The sequence below is a fragment of the Calypte anna genome, chromosome 2 (assembly GCF_003957555.1).
Source record: "Calypte anna isolate BGI_N300 chromosome 2, bCalAnn1_v1.p, whole genome shotgun sequence".
Taxonomy (NCBI): Eukaryota; Metazoa; Chordata; class Aves; order Apodiformes; family Trochilidae; genus Calypte; species Calypte anna.
Window position 1 is genome coordinate 17,578,848 of NC_044245.1, and position 20,302 is coordinate 17,599,149.

Below are 20,302 nucleotides of genomic sequence, written 5' to 3' on the forward strand. Positions count from 1 at the left end.
ACACAGGCATTAGTCATGAAGCTGAGTAAATGTAATGATTAAGCCACTCACAGTTCCTCACCATTCTGTTACATCCTGCCTTCTAAAGAGAGAATTTTTATTTTGAATCCTGATTTAAACCTACTTAAGTCAGTGGAAAAACTCCTGTGTCTTCAGTGGGCTTCCTATCAGATTGCCACTAAATAACAGAACCACACTCATGAAAGGAGCAGACAACAGGTTGATAACTCAGGGAGACTCCTACATATCAGCTCCTGGCACAGCTCACAGCTGTAGCATTCATCTTGGCAAAACAGATGGAGCTTGACCAAGCTCTGGGTGGAACTGTAATTACATTACAGTTCTTCAGACATCTCTTACTGCACAAAGCACATAATTTCACTGCTGCAGAAAGTGTGGAATAATTAATGCTTGGACTTGAATGGGTTTTGTTGGGCCCCCAGTGGTGGGCTGTACCTCCTTTGCTGGGTGCAAGGGACCACATAAAAATACACATGAAACATGCAACCACACACTGTGTGCAATAAATGGAGTGATCCATAACCAAAGGGAGATACTTCCATTTAACAAAATCTCCACTCAGCTCCTGGGAGAGATCAGAACAGATCACCTCCCTTATAGTGATAAGGAGTACATTGCTTCTGCACACATTACCATCCTATAGTGAATACTAATGAGTACTGTGTATTCTGTTTAAAAGTGAAGGATTTTGTCTGGCCTGTGTCTCCTCTGCCTTCCTCAGAGTCACCCATGCTGTGAGATACTTGAATAATCTGCACCAAATGAAAAGTTGGGAGGCTGGAAAGGAGACTAAGGCACTGTCAGTGCCAACATGTACAATACAGCATGAATCACATCCTATGTGGATCCCACATCTCACCTAGAATGAGATATCTTGGATACTTCTAAATCTTAGTCATCCTCATCTCCCTTGGAAAATGGAAATACAGCACCTTTTGGGTGCCATTGAAATGACCTCCTGTAGGCTCTGTCTTTAGTGTGAGATGAATTATGCCATCTCCTCCAGTGAGTATACTGAATAAACCTCCATTGATCATACAAGGGTCCAAAGAAGACTCATTCATCTGCAGGTTTTCATGTTTTGAGATTCATTCAGGACAGTCCCACCCAAAGCAGCTGCTGCTGGTACAAGGCAATGCAAAGACCAAGCTGCCAGTACATATTGCCACCAAAATGGGCAAAATCCCTCCCTGGTAATGTCAGCTACACCTTAGGAAGCAGAGTCTCCACAGAAATTAAGGGGGAACAGAAATCCTCCACATGGAGACTGTCCACTGCAGTCCCACATATTAAAAAGGGACTGTATACAGGATAAAATGTCCAGGTAAATGGGCAACTTGCTAAACAAAAACATACTTACATGAAATGTGTATAAGGTGTCTACAGAGTCCAGAGAGAGAGGCATTAAATATACTGCAGAGCAGTGGGGGACAGGTAGCACCTCAGCCAGAAAGCTGGTCTGGGAAGGATTAGCAAGGCATTGAAGTCTCTGTAATTAGGTAGAGCTGGAAAAAAAGTGTATGAACAATGTCACTGGATTGCCACACAGCAGAGGGACAACAGCAACAAAGTGTACTCCTCCTCCTGGTGGTGATAAAGGGACTGTTTAATTAAAAATCTAAGACACTTGAAAGATGTATCCAAAAGCTATAACAGAACTGCAATAAACCAGTGTCCTTTAGTGCAATTCATTTATTAGCACTACAGCCCCAGCTACTGAAAATGCTTTTTCTAAACAAAGGAAATCCTAATCCAGCATGGTCCTAAGTAAGGAAGAACAAGGTCTTGATAGATTGACCTGCAAAAAGCAGCAGTCCATGACCATGGTTAGATTGGCTTTGGCAAAGCAGATAGAAAATGGAGATATAAAATTATCTTAAGAATTTGATGTTCATGTAAATAAGCACAGACTCTTCCTAGGTTATTGTAGAGTATACAGTTCATGAAAGGGTACAGATACATTCAGACTTTACTCCAGTCAAGAGAATTATTTTAATTTCTAATTTTGATCTCTTTTATCTCTTATTTTTGCCTGAAAATACTCATAAAATTTATCTTAAACTAATATATCAATAGGCAAATACAGTTGAAAAAGTGGTGAATAATATTTTTATTGCCAAGGATGTGTTCATTATACTCACATTACAGCCACCCCTCTTCCTCTTTTGCTTTTGTCTTCATCTTCCCATAGTCCTAGGCTCTAAGGATTAAAAAAAAAAAATTAAAATCAGTACTTAATTTATGTATGTGCATTTTTTTACAGTACCTGGCATAACCTACACTGATTCAATGCTACTGCCACTCCTGCCTTGTGCTGCTCAGAGAATCCAGAAAGGCTGTGGGGGTGATGCTGAGGGGGCAGCTCAGGAGAGGGGGCAGCAGTGTCTGGAACAAAATACACGTGTCAGTAGGGAGAGGAAAATTCAGAGCAGAACTCAAGATGAGGAGTGTCAACGATTTAGGATGTGAGGGTGAAGCACATGGCCTCAGCTCAGTGAAGTAACTTTGAAGCTGCAAGAAAAAGAAAAACAATAGGGTTTAACAAAGGCACAAGCACAGGGCTAGTGGAAAAAGCAGAGGAAAACTAACACAAAGTTTCCATGTCTGAGAGAAAGATGGAGAAGCTTAGAATCACAGACAGGGAAACGTGGGAGAAACAGGGTAAACAGGATTTTTGAAAACACCTACATTCTTTCAGCATCATACTCAGAAGCAACAGACAGAGCTGAAAAATCCCACTAGAGAAGAGGAGCTCTCATCAGGCTGAGCAACAGCTGCACGTGAGGCCTGGAAAAGGGGTTTTAAAGAAATCTGTGGCCCTGGTATAAAGTGGAAAGTCCAGGAAACATCTCTGCATCTGAACCTATGCTTATAAATGAGCTCATTTTGATGACTCTGTAAAAGAAGAGAGGGGGAGAATATGCAACCGTCAAAGGAGATCAGTAGAGAATGCTAAATGGATCAGGAAATGCACTCATAGCTTCCTTTAAATACTGGTTTGATTTGCATGAAGGTCGTGACAGTGACATTAAATACAAATAAACTGGATGCTCATGACAGATTTGATCTTCACGTTGTGCCAAAACTTACCTTTCTCCTGAGAAGAGTTAGCTCTGTTTACAGAGCTCAGCTATTTTAGTTAAGGATGTAAAGAGGAACAGACTTTGACATTATTTCTTTGAATTTACCAGGCTCCATGGAATTGAACAGAGATGAAGAGCTGCTGAAATTAAACAGACATACAAAAGTGTACCAGATGTACCAGAGATGCAAATACTCAAGACTGTCTCTGTGACATTTGGACAGTATTTGGAGAAGCAAGGAGGATTTTTAAATTGCTCCTGATGTGTACACAGGAATGCTGTGATAGCACCAGCAAGCTGTGCAGGTGTGCAAAGGAAATTCTGGAGAAGTCCTGACGCCAGTGCTAAAAACCAGCAAATATTCATTTTCTGTGTTTGAGCAGCTCAGGAGACAACAAGAACTTTAATGCAGAAAAAGTTCAGGTCATTTCAACTTCAGGTTTGTCTGGGCTTTTCCTGTTTTGCTGAGAAAATCTGGAAATTATAAATTGGTCAAGGGGCAATTTCATGCAGTGTAAAAATGCTTCTGCTCCCCAAGGTTCTGTAACTTCCACGTTGATATTCAGCTCCTTTGTGAACCAATATGCATTTTACTGGCATTCAACAGTATACAATCCATTGTCATATAAAATGGTGAACAGTATTACACTTGTGTATCTCGGTGCTATGAGGAGTATGTGAACACACTAAGATTTGACAGCATCTTTCTTCCTAACATCTTTTGAAAGCAGTCAGGTCAGCCCCACATTGATGATGGAAAAGATGGAAAATTAAGGTACAGTGAGACAGGGAGGCAGGCCAATACCTAAGTAAAAACTCTGCCTCTAAATTATTAGCCTAATACTACACTGGCAGTTTACAGCTGGGAGGAAAATTGAATGAGTTGGACTTTGTCCCACCTGCTTCTGTTTGGGGGCAGGGAGGAGGTATTTTACCAAGGTGGCTCTGGCCTGTATGGCAGCATGTGATTTAAAACCTAGTGGGATGTTTGGAGAGGATTAGGACAATAGGGCTGCCATCTGCCCAGGACTTGAGCTGAGGAAAGCAACTCCAGGGGATCAGAGGGGCTGAACAGCCAAGAGAAAAAGCTGAAAAGTGCTTTAGTTTGCGACACAATGCTTCTGGCCCCTGGCTGGAAAGAGAGCAAACCAAGCAAAAGCCACTGACATTTCCAGTGAAAAGAAAAACCTTTTGTACTACCTGAGGGGTAGCAAAGGGCATTAAGCACCCGGTGGGACCACCAGCTGGAAAGCAGGGATGTGAACAACCCAGTGGCAGCTCTTGGGATGATGAATGCTTTTTTGTTCCTTGAGGGTTTTGTATCAGGTGGATTGCTGACAGCAGGTTTCTGCTTCCCTGGTATGAATGTGAACCATATCCTGACTTAACACGGGCCAGCTCGTTTGCAGGCCTAGCTTAAATGAGCTTCTGTTCCCTCCATCCCAGTTTTGGTGAAAAGGTGTCTGTGCTATCAAACATGTTCATCACACCATCAAAAAAAAAATGTAGTCTTTCAGACTGAAGCTTTCAAAGAAGTCATCAATTTAAAATAGAACTGGGGAATAAACCCCTTTCTGGTGGCTTTGAAAATTATTTAATTCTATGTTAAGAATTAACCAATTAACAGTTTGTCTCCCTTTTGATAACTTGGTACCTGCTGGCCTCTCAGTCTTCTTTTGTGTCTTAAGAATTTATGCTAGAAAATGTATTTCCCATGAGAGAGGAAACAAAAAATAGGCAAAGGAAAGCAGGAACTTTGCATGAATATCCTCTAAAAGCTGCACTGGTTGTTTTGTTACAAAAGGAAAATTTCTGATACTGTAAACATGCACGCATTTTTGAAGTATCAATATTCAAATAATTTACCCCCACAGGAAGGGAATTTACTGTGAGGTAGAAGTAGAAACAGCATAAAATGATGCCTTAATATAAACAAAATCAGATACAAGCATGGACCTATAATATATGCAGACACAGTTTTGCACCTTCTGTTGACCTCAGTGGGTCAAATGTACCCCCAGTAAAAATTTAATCTGGGGCAAGAACTACAAGATACATACTTTTTTTCAGCTGAAATCGCGAGTAACCTAAAGAGACAGAATGTACATTGCAGAATCAGAAGTGTACTAAGTTTTCCTCTAGATGCCTTAAAACTAAAAATAATCGGTTCCGAATGGGAAAGTATTAAACAAAATCCTCATTGCTTTGTTCCATTTTCTTCCCCAGAAATGCCAGGGTAATACAAGGTAATGCATAATACATCAAAGGAAGTGGTTTAGCAAGCAGTATAGCTTATGTGTAAAAATTCTTGTCATATACTGACAAGCTGGCAAACCCAAAAAACCCAAACCCTACCTAGGCTCTGTATTTTTGCCATTTGACTGCAATTCCACTTGTAATGTAATCAACAAACAGTTGAACTCAAAGGTCATGCAGTGCACAATTGCCATCTACAATAAGTAGTAAATCCTAGAAGCAAAAATACATCTAAATAACACTTAAAAAGGAAAAAATAAAACAAAATTAACAAATCTAGCATTTTGCAAGCAGTTTTTTTCTTACTGCAGTTTTTTTGTTATAACAGAATATATAATTAGTCAGAATAAAAATTGTCAAAGTTGTATTTTAAAATATTTAACAAGTCCTGAAGGAAAAACTCATAAATTGTGAAATCATTGCCCTCTCACTTAAAACACACACAAAAAGATTGGAAGCATAATACTGGTCTTGCAGTGGGGCAGCTGAGACACAAATCAAAGTTTTGTAGCAAGATCTTGTAGAACAATTAAAAAAAATGAGAGATAACAAAACTGCTGTCAATAAATTGAAATATTATAAACCAAAAGCATTAAAATGATACAAACATAATATTGAAATACATTGCATACATAGCAGCACAAGCTAATTTTGCTATTTTACATATTATACATATTATACATATACATATTATACATAGCTATTATATGCTATTTTATACAAATCATGGGCATTTGCCAAGTACCTCATAGAATGTGAAGGGGCAACAGAGCTGGACAGGTGTTGTCTCCAATGTTGCTGTCATTTTCCCTTCATGGAGTCTCCAAGATGACTGCTGTGAACCTATATGGTCCTTACCACCCTGAAGCTTCAAAAATATCCTCATGGAACAAAATCATCAGTATCTGATACTATTTTTAGCACTGAAGGATTTCAGCTCAACCTGTTCTTCATCTGTAGTACCGCAGCCAGTCCAAGCTCCCTGCCAGCATCATCTGCCAAGCAGCACAGAGAACAGTGCTCAACCCCAAACAGACCCAGGAACCCTCCAAGAGACTCCCCCCTGCCCTGCAAGATCCCAACCCACCTCATCACCACTGTCCTTGTCAACTTCTGTGCAGCTGCAGGGTAAAAGGTAGGACAGAAAGGCACCATTATGGGTGCCTGCCAAGCAGGTAATCCAAATACAGGTTTTTACATTTACTCCAGGATTCCCCATCATGAAGTAAGAGCAGTGGTTTGAATTCCATGGTAAGACTTCCCTTAAGCAGGCTTAGCAATCTTATCTTTTAAAAGCTGCTACATGTCTACTGGAAAACCTTGTTTTCTGCAGCTACAAAGATGTAATAATGATTCCATACAGAAGAACATACATTTGAAAAATATATGGCTATTTTGCATACAATGTGATGTTTTTCCATACTTTGACACAATGAAAAATGGGACCCAACTCTCATATCCAGAAATGTGAAATCCAGTGATTTGATGATAAAATTCCCAGTGTTTGATTTGTTTGTACACTTTCAGTGACTAAAAGACCTAAGTTAAAAGTAAATGGGGGTAAAAAGAAAAATCACCTGCATAAATGGAGAGATAATGTTCAATTTTCCAAGTGTTCAAGAACCAGAACACTGAATATTGCAACATGATGGCAGGCTGCCAACCCAAGTGAAGCAATCAGTATGTTTTACTAAATTTCTAGCATTGGTAAACTTAATTTTCAAGTTGATGAAACAAACTCCTTTAGAATTGGAAAAAGTTAGTTCCAACTTGCCAGACACACTATCTTATTAAGAAAAAAAAAGTGTTCAGCTTAAAATAACTTTTTTGCAGGAAGCATGTAGCCCTGTAATCCCGAGCCAAACAAACTGACATTTTGAAGAACTGAATTCACACACATATTCTCCTGCAATTTTGAATTTCCTTAGTGGTTCCTACAGAATCCATTACTGATTTAAAAAATCCTCAGTGTTAGAGAAAAAAACACTATCCTTTTTTTTAGGGTGGTTTGGTGGAAGGGATTTGGGTGGTTTTTGGTGGAAGACATTCTTTCAGTTGTACACCAGCTTATACACTCACTCAACACAAGAAGCCAAAACTGTTCCTCCCAATCAGCTCTGAACAAAAGAATTCCCTTCATCGCTTGGTCATGGTGATCACGCTGGGCTGTGGGAATCAGAAGAAAAGGAAATACCTTTCTGTTAGAGCACCTGGTCTTTGTTAAGGGGCCTTGTTCCCAGTTATCTCTTGTATAAATGATGACATCCTCTACTCTTGGGCAGGAGTCAAAGCTGCCAGCAGTATCCAATAGTAGGCTTTCAAAAAGATGATGTAAAGAGCATGGTCTAATAGCAAACACTGTTCATAGGATGATAGTACCACTGAGATAGGACCTTGTGAGGTCTCCAGTTCAACCTGCTGCTCAAAGTCAGGTTAGCTACAAGATTATAGCTTTACCCAGGTGGTACAGGAAAAACTCCCAAGAATGGGAACTGCACAACCCCTGGGTAACCTTCTTCAGCACTTGACTTCCCATGGTGAAAAAGTTTTCTGAATATTTGATCTGAACCTCTCTTGTTAGGATTTAAGCTCAGTGTCTCTCTTCCTCCCACCACCCACCACTGTGGAGACCGTGACTCATGGAGAGCCATGAGTGCCAGCAGGCTGCTGGTGGACCTCCCTCAGCTTCTCATAGCATTGGGCAGGTACAGCCAAAGTTTCTTCACAAATGAAAGACATTTTTTTAATAGAAGAAGGAAGAGATCTATAAAAAATAGAGCTGTGGATAATTTTTATAGCCACAAACCTTTTGAAATAATTCCCTCACTTCTTAAAAGATGTGAAAACATGGAGAAGTGGAGATCAGAATGCGATTATCAGTTGTGTCTGAGAGCTGCCCCATAAAGTGGTTCTGTGAAAAAATCTCCAGATCTTATTTTTTTTTTATATCTGGACTTCATGCTAGGAAAGGACTTGTATGTACTTAGCTTAAGTTATTTCCTTCTCCCTGCCTCATGTCCCCATCACTCCTGATCCCATGACTCAGACTGGATACCCAAATGGCAGAGTTTCAACCTGGGAGGCACTGAGAAAGTTAAAAGTGAATACATGTATGTCTGTGTAAGAACCTACCAGAAATAAATACAAGGAAAATCCACAAAATGCTAATAATGTGATCAGATCATATACACTGTAAAACTAATTGTTAGTTATTTTGCAGGTTTGATGAGCAATGTGTTGAGTTTGGATAAGTAATGACTCCAGAAACTCACAACACAAAAGCCCAGAGACAGATTTCATATAAATGTGCTTTATTGCAGAGAAGTTACATTATTTACATGCTGCAACACATTACAACATAAATCTATCAAGTATTTCATGGTGGATGCTGTTGGTTGCCAGATAACATTGTTTTAAGAACCACATTATAAAGTGACTTACAGCTTTATATACTCTACAACCTGGAGTAGCTAAAATGTTAAAAGTCAAAAGGCAGTGTTTTCTCAGGCCTGCCTGTTGTCATATGCATGCAAAAGCCTAAGGAGAGCAAATACAAAAGTATTGTCCAGTTTCAGGTCTATGATGCCACCAAAGCTGATGATAGGTGTGTACTGTTTTATATTTTAAAGCGTATAATTTTGCATAAATTATACAAGTCTAATAAGATTGGTATAAATCTAGTTATTTATAAACCATGGCTCAAAAATAAAGAAGAAATGCAGCTTGCACATGCATTTAAAAGGACAACCCAGCAAATGTTTGTGACTTTAGTGTTTATTATCTTTCCTCTTAACAGATCTGCTAAAAAACATCTGAATTCTAGAGTTGCACTTCTTTTGGCTGCATAACAACAATGAATCTCCAGAAAAAGACAACTAAGCAATCTAGCCAATATATGCTGGTGGAGAAAAAAATCTATGAAATACAGAACATTATTTATGCCTAACTTAGTATGTCTTCATTAAGCAATGTTTCTAGCAGCAGCATAGTGAAATAGAACAGTTCAGTGAAGTTTGGCCCCTCTTTTTCTGAAGTGTGAAATAATTTGAAATCCCAATTGAATCTGCAGCCCAAGTATCAGTTCCTAAATAAACTGGGGAAAGCTTTGCTGCTTTTCTAAAGGAAGATTCTCCCGTTGTGTCAGTTGCAGGAGATGTAACTACAGCAAGCCTAAAGAACTATAACAGACATTTTTTAAGAAGTGAGGGAAAGGGTCAGGATGAAAGAAAGCAAAACCAAACAGGATTATCCAAGCCAGTGCCTTCCCTGGTAAATCAGACATTGCTTTTTTGCTGGCCATGTGGCCATGCTATTTTACACCAGCCAAGAAATGAGCCTTGTTTCTGCATTTCCAATGAAGTTATCTTTAAAAAAGAAAGGAAAAATAAAATGAGCAAGGAATTATAGATAGACAGCAGTGGCACAGATACAGTCATGCACGAAGGGCTCGATCCTGCCAGTGATGGAAGGGGCAGTGGTACTGTCTGGAGGTTCCCTCCCTCTTGGTGCATGCTGCAACCCGACCCGGCTGCCACCAGGCAGGGGCAGCACATCCTCACCCAGCCAAGCGGTAAAGGAGGGAGGGCAGGATGAGTGAGGGTGCCAGGCCTGGTGCCTGCTCCTTGTGATTGTCTGTCTTCAAGAGGCAGTGTGTACGGACAAACATCTCCTTTCGTGACTCATCCATGGATGCCCACTTCTGACCTCAGCACCTGGCTCTGACAAAGTGCTGACTCCCATAGGGCAAACTGCCACAAGTGTTCCACCCTCTCTGGCCACACAAACCACTGCTGAGATGAGCTGCAGAACCTCTCTTCAGGGGCAGGAAGGGCACAAGGTAGAGACCATACCAATCAGGTCTAAAGTTGTGCATCTCTCTGCACACAGGGTCGGTGTGCTCCTGGAGGACTCCTAGAAAGCTGATTTCTCAGAATTGACTTCTTCCTGTGCAAGGAAATTCAGGGTTACTTTGCCTCTGAAAAGCTGATCAAATGCCACTGAAGCTGATGGAAAAGTTACTGCCAAACCCCTTGAGTGTCTGGAACCAGGAAGGGAGAATCTGGGGACATCATCTCTAACCTCAGCTCTTTTCCACACTAAGTAGCGAGCTGGATTTGGGCTGCAGGCGGGATGCAGCTGGCACTGTGTGTGCAAAATGGGTGCAGAGATGTCCAAAGAATGCCAGCATCAGATGTCTGGATCCCTTTCAAAGGTGAACGGGGACTCTGGGTTGCAAGGGTCCCAGTCAGATGTGTGTTAAAGGAAAAGAATAGATCTCCTATACTCCATAACTACATAACTCTCCATAACTACACCCTACAAGAGGGGTGAGACAGTCAGACAAGCTCAGGGTAGCAAAGACCTATGTCAGGATGAGCCATGCACCATCCAACCTAACCAGGCTGTCTGGAGCAGTTTGGCCACTTCAATCTGGAGCTAATGAGCAGAATTTGTGAGTGAGGCCCATGTATGTAGACAGCACTAGGGCCTGAGCCAATTCGTCCCCAGCTGTCTCAGGTGTCAGCATGTTCCAGATTTGGGCTTAGCAGAGGCACCAGGAAGGTCAGATCCATCTTGATCTGACAATCTAGATGTGCCCATGAACTCCTGTCCTTAAAGGACAGAAAATTCCTCCTCATGCCCAGCTTGTTTAAAGTCCCTTTGTTCATTGCATTTTATCTTAAGCCACTTTTTCTATGATGCCACAAAAATCAAGTTTATACTACATACGTGTATGTGCATGTGTGCATTAGATATGACATTTTATATATTAAACATATATAAATATCTATTTTTATATATATGATATATATATTACACAACACATTCTATTCAATCATCCTCTTTTAGTGTTCTTCCACTAAATCCCATCACTTCTCTCAAATTGCACAAGTTCTTTAGGACTGAGCTGTCTTTTTTCTGGTGTACTGTATGCATAGCCAATTCTAGTGAATAGCACTTTACTGTCACTGCATTTGGATAGCTGAGGGTTTTTTATTATTAGTGATACTCCTCAGAATTTACAATACATCCTCAGGCCCTGATTGTGTACCATGGTTGTGAATGGGCCACCTATGAATTAAGCTAATATGCATGATAAAGACTGTAGCTATTACTGAAAAAACCACTAACTTTTACTGTAAATATATGCATAAATAAATAAAAAAAATAAAGCATTTTGGAGTGTAGGAGAGAGATGCCATCATTTCCATTCTCACTGTTTCTTACAACTGCACATATTGGGGAAGAGCAGTATCTTGGGCTTCTCTCCTAATTCCAAAAGCCAGTTTTTGGATGTTTGCCAACAGGGATAGACAGTACACTGTTGTTCTAGCTGAGATAGCTAATGTATTTACCAAGATTGTCTGGGTTTAGTAAAACAGGTGATCATTACTGGGGTACATTGGTTGTCATTCCTGCTTGTCTTACCTAAGAGGACATGCTCAGCGCAAAATACTGAACAAGATCATAATTACTGATGTTGAAAGTAAGAATTTTGGTTTGTTAGATAACATTTTCCAATCAGTAACAAACAACAGATAAGTTGTCCTAAGAATAACCAGAATAAGCAGCTAAGACGACTGAATTTTCACTATTAGCAGAGTCCATGAGCATTAACAGGGAAGTGCATGACGAGTAACTTTACAGCTTATAAAACCCCTGAATAATAGAGTATCAAACTATAAATTGAAATAACAGAGAGTAAAGAAAAAAAATCACTATATAAAATACAGGAAAGAAAAAGAAAATAAAAATCTCCAAAGCCCAAAGGAATTTCCCAATATGAATTATAGCATCCATAGCCAGTGAAAAATTACTGCAATGCTATATAGAAACAGAAAAGTCTACAACAGGTATTTTAACTTGCAATTAGAAGGAAGTATCTGCAGATTGCATAAATGTGTTGTTGTGTCACATAATATCAAAGTTATTTGCAAAAATTATGCAATCTGGAATGCTTTAATATGAGACACAACAATATACTTAAACACACAGTAATAAGAAAATGAGAGCTATCCTTATAAAAAATGTATTTTTAGGATGCATTGAGTTAGCAGTGCTATCTAGATTAAACACGTAAGGTGACAAGTCGTCATTTTAATAAGCTGCTCATTGATATCACTTTCTGCCATCAGGACATTTTCTGTGCCCTACTTCTGCTGGATCTTTAAAGTCCCAAGGGCAAGTTACAGCCAGGTGTGGCACTCAGAAACAATTCAGTTAAGATCTACACTGTGTGTTTGTTACGACCATGTATTTTTTCTTTTAAAGGAGAAGTGATTTCACAAAGGCAGGTTTCTTTCATTGACACAATAAAATCCTTGGAGCAGGGACCATGTTCTGGGCACTGCTATTCACATTGTTGGCACTCAATAAATAAATAATAACAACATGAATGATAATTTACTCTGCTTAACTCCTACTTATTTGTAGTGCTGATTCCTTTAAGTGATGCTCCTTAGGAATTTTCAGATCCTTTTGGCCTAAGTCCCCTCTGGTTTTCCTGTTGTCTTTCTTCTCAATGTTGCTACTCTCCTCAGTCCAAAAGCCTCTTATTTTCGAGGTGTTGCTGTTTTATTTGCACTTATAGCAGAGGTGTTCGATAAAGCTACACTTCTTTCTGCATTTGGTAAATCTGGTGTAACAAACTCCCAAGGGCAGACTTCAGCTCGAGATGCTAAAGGTTGCTGTAAGGAACTTCTTGGCTTATGGGAGTCAGATGAAAGCATATTTCCCTCGTAAGAGGCATTTTTTTTCTGTTCTGCCAATTTATTAAGGTTTTCCTTTTCTTGTGCTTTCTGGGGTAGCTCCTCCCACTCCCCACCACAGGTATTAGGTACATATCTATTAGCATTCTCACACTTCAGGCCAGGGGAGACCTGAGACTTGGAATTTGACTGTTTTTTCTCATGCTGCTCTTGTGTCTCCCGAGTGGCTGCCTCCACCTTTTCTGAGCTCTTTTGATTTGGCTGTTGATACCCTTCAGGTGTCTTCACTTTATGATGAGCCTTCCCCTTTGGCTGGGAAGGGTGGTTTTTCTCTGGCTCTGAGGAAGCAATAGACACATGTTTTTGAACTTTAGAGTCAGAAGGCACAGGACCCGGAATTTGGTCATATATCTCCCAAGGACAAACTTCTCCTATGTCAAAATTGTCCTTGTGTAGAGACTTACCTGGGCCTGTGTCTGGATTTGCAGGTGCTTGACCAACCCTTTGCTGTTTCATAATTCCAGATTTCTGGGTTTTCTTTGTTTCCTCAGAGGGGGTAGAGTTCTTCCGGTGGGAATCTTTATGCTCCCCTTTATCGGAAGCTGAGTGCTTTCTGCTGACCTCCTTATCTTTCTGCTGAGATCTAGGAGTTTTAGTGCTTTCTTCTAGACTTTGTGTTTTACCTGTTAGTCCCAGAGTCTTTTCCTTGGCACTAGCAATAACACTGAGGGATTTTTGTAATACAGATGTTCTTGGATGCAGAGGCTTCTTATCGGCACTTAAGTTGTGTGCACTTACTGATTTGCACACCAAAGGAACCGATTCAGTGGAGGCAGCTTCAACTTTTTCTGGAGCAGTTTTGGTTAATTTGTTACCATTCAAGGAATCCAGAAGTGAATTCTCACCAGCTCTATCTTCTGCACTTTCTGTAGTTAAGCTATTTGGTTCATCTGTTTGATCCCTAACATGATCGTAAGTGCTGTGGGACTTTTTTAATGAAAACACTCTGTTTTTCAGAGTCTCTTCTTTTGGTTTTGCAGAATTTGTGGAATCCTGTGTGTTTTTTCTCAGTGTAGCTGTGTTCTTTGCAGAGCTGTGTTCCATCAGGTCCTTCTCATCCCTGGAGCACTGCCTGGTCACTGTCTCAGGAATTTCTGTAATGCGTCGCATTATCGAGCGCCCCAAGCCTTTTTTAGAGCACCTTTTTTTCTGGAGATGTGGGTTATTAGCAATCATCTTTTTCCTTTTATAGATCTCAAGCTGGGCATACAGTTTCTTCAACTCATCCTGCAAAGCAAAGTGAATGGTAAAACTAGTATGTACAGAGCAAGTCCAGTCAAACAAGCAGCCTAATGAATGCATTACTCATTAATCCAAAAATGGCATTAAGCTTATTTCACTCTTTTATAATTCTTAAATATGCCATATTTCCATCAACGTTAATCCCATTTTTTTTCCCTGGTAAAAATAAGTGCAATCCACATGCACAAACATGCTACCATCCACATCTGTGCATCCTACAGAATGCACAATTCATACACATTCACACTGTTTCAGATTTCACAGTGCTGTGGTAAAAGCTTTCCTCCTGAAATCTACAGCCATTCTTCACTCTGAGAACATAAGCCCTTTTTTCATGTAGGATGGAAATAAAGTATTTTTTTCTGTTAATTGTGTTTTGAAAAATGTATGCTATATAGTTATGTATATGTTTCATATGAATGACTAAGCACACTGACACCAAATCCTATTTGCACTTTGAGATAACTCAAAGAGCCAATGTAAAGTGATAAACAGCTCTTGCTGTGGATGGCTCCTCCTCCTTAGCCTCCAGTGTGACTTTTACTACAACTAGTAATGCAGCTTCTTGTCATACTAGTGAACACTTTTCATGAGATTTTAAATTATTTGATACCAAAATCATTGAGAGACCTAAGCAGGCCTGCTACAGCTGCTAGCTGCAAAAAAAGGTCAAAGGGATGCAACTCAGATTTTACTTTCAGGAAAAAGGTGTTGTTCTTAAAAATAAATGCTATTTAAGTGAGTTATATATACCCGAATATCTTCAGGATCCAAACTATGTTCACTCCATGCTGAATTGATACTGCTGTTCAGATAGGAACCAGATCGACCCATATCAAGCTCATCTTCATAAGCTTCTGTAGCTATATCATCTCTTGGGTTATTGCTTGAATGTGAGAACTGCAATCAGTATGCATAAAAAAGATGATACCATCAGTGCAAGTTTATTTCAATGTCACTGTAAGAGTTTACAAAAACAATATTTATGGCACAATGATTTTTCTATGGATTTCATGTGATTTCCTCAACTCAAAATACTAGTTATGGGCATCATTGGCATGAGTAGCATCCTACAGAATATCAGTACTGTAAGGAAGGAACTCTTATTAATGATGGCTTAATTTGATAAATCTCAAGACATTTCCATAAAGAAAAAAATCCTCCACTTATTCTGATGCTTAATTTAACCTCTTCAAATTGCATTTTAATTGAGCTACTATGGAAATAGACTTTCAGCCAGTATTGAATTAGGCTAAAACCTGTACTTTACATTATATACTGTTGAATAATACAAAAGAAAGCAACTCTTCCATCCTAACCATGGAAAGGTAGAAATAAGGTGGTTTACAAAAAGAGGAAAAAAAAAAGAAGGAAACAAATAAAAGTAGAGAGAAGTTAATCTGTCTCTTCTAAGCTTTAGTAAATATTCAGATCAGGAGATGAAGAGAGGTTGTCAGCTATTTATTTATTCATATTCATTCACTCATGTGTAAGTTGCTATTGTCCCCACAGTCATCTGGCCTCAGAACTTTATGAATAAAACTTAACCTTGTGAATCTTAATTCTCTGAATTCTTTGTTGTGCTGGAAGAAAAGCTGCTGTAGCTTTACACAGATAATACACTTAAAATGGAAATACTGATCAGAAGTTATGAGTCAGCTTCAGAAAGATTAACAAATTTTCTAGGTTAATATAGAAAGACATCTTTGAAGATATGTGATGAAGTATATGAATGTAAAATTTAAACTAGTAATATTATTGCCAAATGTCAGAAAAGTAATTTAAAATAAATCAAGGTTATTCAGTATTAAAGCTGCATCAATGCTTTTCCCTGTTATGACTGTTTAATGTACGTATATTTGAAAGTTATGCGCATACCCTGTTGTGACACACAGGCAAAAGTCAGGAACAGCAGCTTCATTAACCTGGAAGTTGTATCAGCTTGACCTGCTTAATGTTCTGCCTTCAAATGTAGCTTTCACCTTTACTGTTTGACTCTTGCCTTCTCCATTAATATTACCCATAATTTCAAAAACCACAGTAAGATCATTCACTTTGCTATGGTTCTGTCTAAGAAGAGAGCTCCATTCTAATCCTGTGGACTGGTGCTAGAGACAGGTGGAGCTGCCTGCAGTTCTGACCACAGAGCCTGCTGGGACCTGTGCTGTTCAGAGAATGTTCTCGTCTCACCCCTGCCTCCTGTCATCCTCCATCTTCTTGTGTCCCACACACACACACACACGGTCTTGGCTCCATATCATAGTCCACATCTGTCTCAGTATGCAGCATCTCTCCATCCTAGGCTCTGACTCAGAGAGGGGTCTCCTTTTTCAGACTGTAACAACTGCCTGGTTTAGATCCCAACTACTCTACCACGTAGCTAATCCAAGATTCTCATTCCAGTTTTATTTAACAGTCATCCTCATCTTTCTTTCCCATCATCTAAACTATTTGCCTGCTCTCAGCTAACCCCAGCAGCAGCATGGGCACCCAAATACCTGAAATAAGCATCATTAGGCAGGATTCCTTCCTTCTTGTATTCACCACATGAACATTTTAAGTACTTGAAACCCTTAGAATTTTGAAAGCTGCAAGAAAGAATCTTTGAAAGGTATAATGGCTTTTAAAATAAAAAAAATTACAGATTTTTAGGTAACATAGGCAAATTTTACATCTTCCTTTTCTATCAGTTGCTTGCTAATTTCATACAGCACTGCTTCTGCACTAAAATATTTCTCTTCCTCAGTCTTCAGGCAAAAGAAAAGAGACAGGAGACAGGAGTACCTTAGGGATCAGAAGTAGTCCAACAGTGACTGTCACAGTCAAGTGTGTGTGTGCAAAGAACAGCATCAGCATCCAGTCAGACTGCAGTCTTGAAGCAAGAATGAATCTGAAAATAGAATTCAGGGTTGCAATTCACAGCCTTTTCTCCAGTGTATTAGATTCAACATAATTAATATTCCTTATTATTCTTTTCATTGAAAGGCCAAAGACAATGGGTTTTGTTCTGAAATGTTTCCATACATACTAAAAATTACATCCACATGCTTTACTTATATACCACAACTTCAAAACAACTCAGAAAAATAAAAATAAAAGATAAACCAAACCAACCAACAAAGCAAGCCAAAACAAAATATACAAAGAAACAAGAGACTTTAAAGGATATTGCTTATTCAAAGTATATTGCTTATTCCATCATTCTCACTCTATTTAGCTCTATTTTTGGATGGTTTATGTTGTCACAGCTTCTTAACCTAAACTGAGTTATGGCAGTTTACATACATTAAGGAGCTGAACAGATGATTTTAGGTTAAGTAAGCACATGTACTATGATAAATTGCAGTGCACTTCATAAACAGATGATGTCCATAGATCACAGACATAGAGTGAGGCTCATAAACCACCAAAGAGGGAATTGAACTGAAATGCATTTTCACAGGATGCAGAGAAAGGGTCTTGATTAAAGGACCACCCAGCTCAATATCACTGGGCCCAGAAGCCTTGCAAATTCTAAGAAATGAGTGGCTGACCCTCCCAGATGAAGCAATTCCTTACTGAGCTTTTTAAGAGTGATAGAACAAGCTCTAAGTTAAAGCTGGCTGGGGCATGCTTGGCTTATCTGGTTTAGTGAGCTCCCAAGGACAGAAATGGTAAGCAATGCAATGGATGAATGGATGTACCACTGGCTTGTAATTTGCAGGTTTACAGAAATCACTTGGATAGAAATGACATTTGCAGCTTGTCAAAGTCCAGATGCACATTTTACAGAAGCTTTTATTGACAGAAATAGTCTGGCATGAAACACTTGCTTATATGCCATGACAATAAAGTCATTATTTTTTAAATACTTTGTAAATTGAATGTTTCATGAATACAATTATATATTATAATTATTTATTACAGAGATGTTGTTGGGGTGTGCATGGATACAAGGAGGCTCAGACCTGAGGTTTAGCCAACTGAACACAACATGAAATCTATTGAAAATGACATGAGAAACTCTTAGGTATAACAAATAACAGAGCAAAAAGTGAAGAAAAGAGCTGGGGTTATGGCAAGATTTTACAGGTGGTTAACAGGGAGATGGCCAAACTTTAGAGGGAAGGGAGCACTGCGGGCTTTGGGGAGTAGAACATTGTCAAAGCCAGTGACATCAGAAGTACCAAATGGAGTACAGATGTAGCAAAATTGGGACCAATAAAAAAAAAGTTATGGAGACTGGGGTTTTTATTTGGGAGAAGACAAAAACAGCCAGAGAGGAGCAAAGGTAGATGAGGGAAGGAAAGAAGGGATAAAAGGGGCATGTTTTCACTGACTGAACCCTGTACCTTATCGCTCCAGTATCTCTTATCTTCTCATTAAATCCTCTCCTAATGTTCATATGATCTCACTCTCTATCCTGTGCATGTGTCTATGTTCAATTTTTGAGCAAACTTCAGGCTAGACTAGCCAGCATGTGGAAGACCTGCATCTGGAAAGACCCAAACCCAAATATGACTATTAGATTGGCTTAAAGATTGTGCTCCTATTTAAAGGACCACTGAATACAGTGTGCTTGTGAGCCTACACAGGCTGCACGTTCCATTAGAGAACTTGATCAGCTGAAGAGAAGGAGCAGGACAAGGCTATACATGTTGGACCTGTGTTGGTCCATATGGACAGCCATGTATGGTGTGTGACTGTACAAAGAGTGGCTGTGCTCAGCTTCATTAGGCCTGCAAATGGAAACAGGAGTGGCCACATCCATTAGACAGAAGGCTCACAGGTTTTAATGCCTACAAGGATTAGGCAAATTCTAACTACTGACAGCTACAATCCTCAAATTACGTGAATGCTTTTTGCATGGTTTATGTGTGAAATTTTGACTGATCAAGGGATCCACACCGTAGGCCTGAAAGCAAAACAGCATCTGTAGTAGGCATTCACACCTAACAGAGATAGGGTTTCTCTCTGAAAGATTTTTTTTTTCATAAAAATATTGTTTTTCTTAGTAGTGTAAGAGAGAAAGAGCAATGCAGGAATTTATGGCACGCTGATTTGAAGATAAGGAATCCTGTGTTTCCAAAATGGGAATAATAGTTTAAAAAGAAAACAAAAAGCAAAGCGTTCGAGGTTTTATTTAGTGCTCACATCAATCTTATATGAACTTTGGGAGTTTTCAGGCTGGATGGCTGCCTCGAAATAGAAGGTGTCCTTAAAGGCTCCAGTGATTTCAATTTCATGACAACTCAGATATGTCAGACAAATCTGAGTCCTACATTTCTGCTCTTCCAGCTACATGCAGAACTTGGTAAGGAAAACCAAAGGAAAAAAAATGGTAAGGAAAAGTGAACTTCAAAGAGATGGGATTAAGACTTGTATATAGAGAAACTGACAGTCTCAGGAGGGAGCATCTACTTTCTGTGCATTTTATTAACTCCTATCCATAAGCAGTACACAGTATTCCTTCAGCAGAATCAGCATGCATTGGGCAAAGAAACAATACATAATGTACTTTTCTTTTAAAAAAGAAGGAAGAACAAAATCAGCAGAATGTAGTTTGAAGGAATAGGACCCTCACCAGGATAAACTGAAAGACTTTATCTTGTGTCTCCTTCATTAGCCATGTATTAAAAGGTCACATTTCCCCCTTTTCTTCTCTCTTTAATCCAAGATGACTTTCATCTTGTCTCACTGTTAAAAGAAACTTGCAGCCCACATTATAGCTCTCCTAATACACTGAACTGTATCTCCCAATATGGAGCAAAACATGGTTAAGGAACATTATAATAGGGGGAAATTCTGACTGAGAAACTGTCATATTGATTATAATCAATTAGAAAGTATTATAGTTGATTTTTATGTCTATCAGGAATGGAAAGAAAAATGCTTCCATCAAATACAGATTTTAAACATTATTTTTGCAGGCATTGTGTTAGGGAGTAAAGA

The 20,302-nt window shown here is 39.3% G+C and overlaps 1 protein-coding gene across 1 annotated transcript in view; it reads right to left on the reverse strand.

Moving 5' to 3' along the window:
• Positions 1–12,913: 12,913 nt before the first annotated feature.
• GPR158 (G protein-coupled receptor 158) overlaps positions 12,914–20,302 on the reverse strand; it is a 173,049-nt gene continuing 165,660 nt past the window's right edge. Inside the window, exons 9-11 of the mRNA XM_008492712.1 lie at positions 17,156–17,261; positions 15,125–15,271; positions 12,914–14,356 (exon numbers count right to left, since the gene is read on the reverse strand). Coding sequence (XP_008490934.1) covers positions 12,914–14,356; positions 15,125–15,271; positions 17,156–17,261 — 1,696 coding nt within the window. The remainder of the gene's footprint in view (positions 14,357–15,124; positions 15,272–17,155; positions 17,262–20,302) is intronic.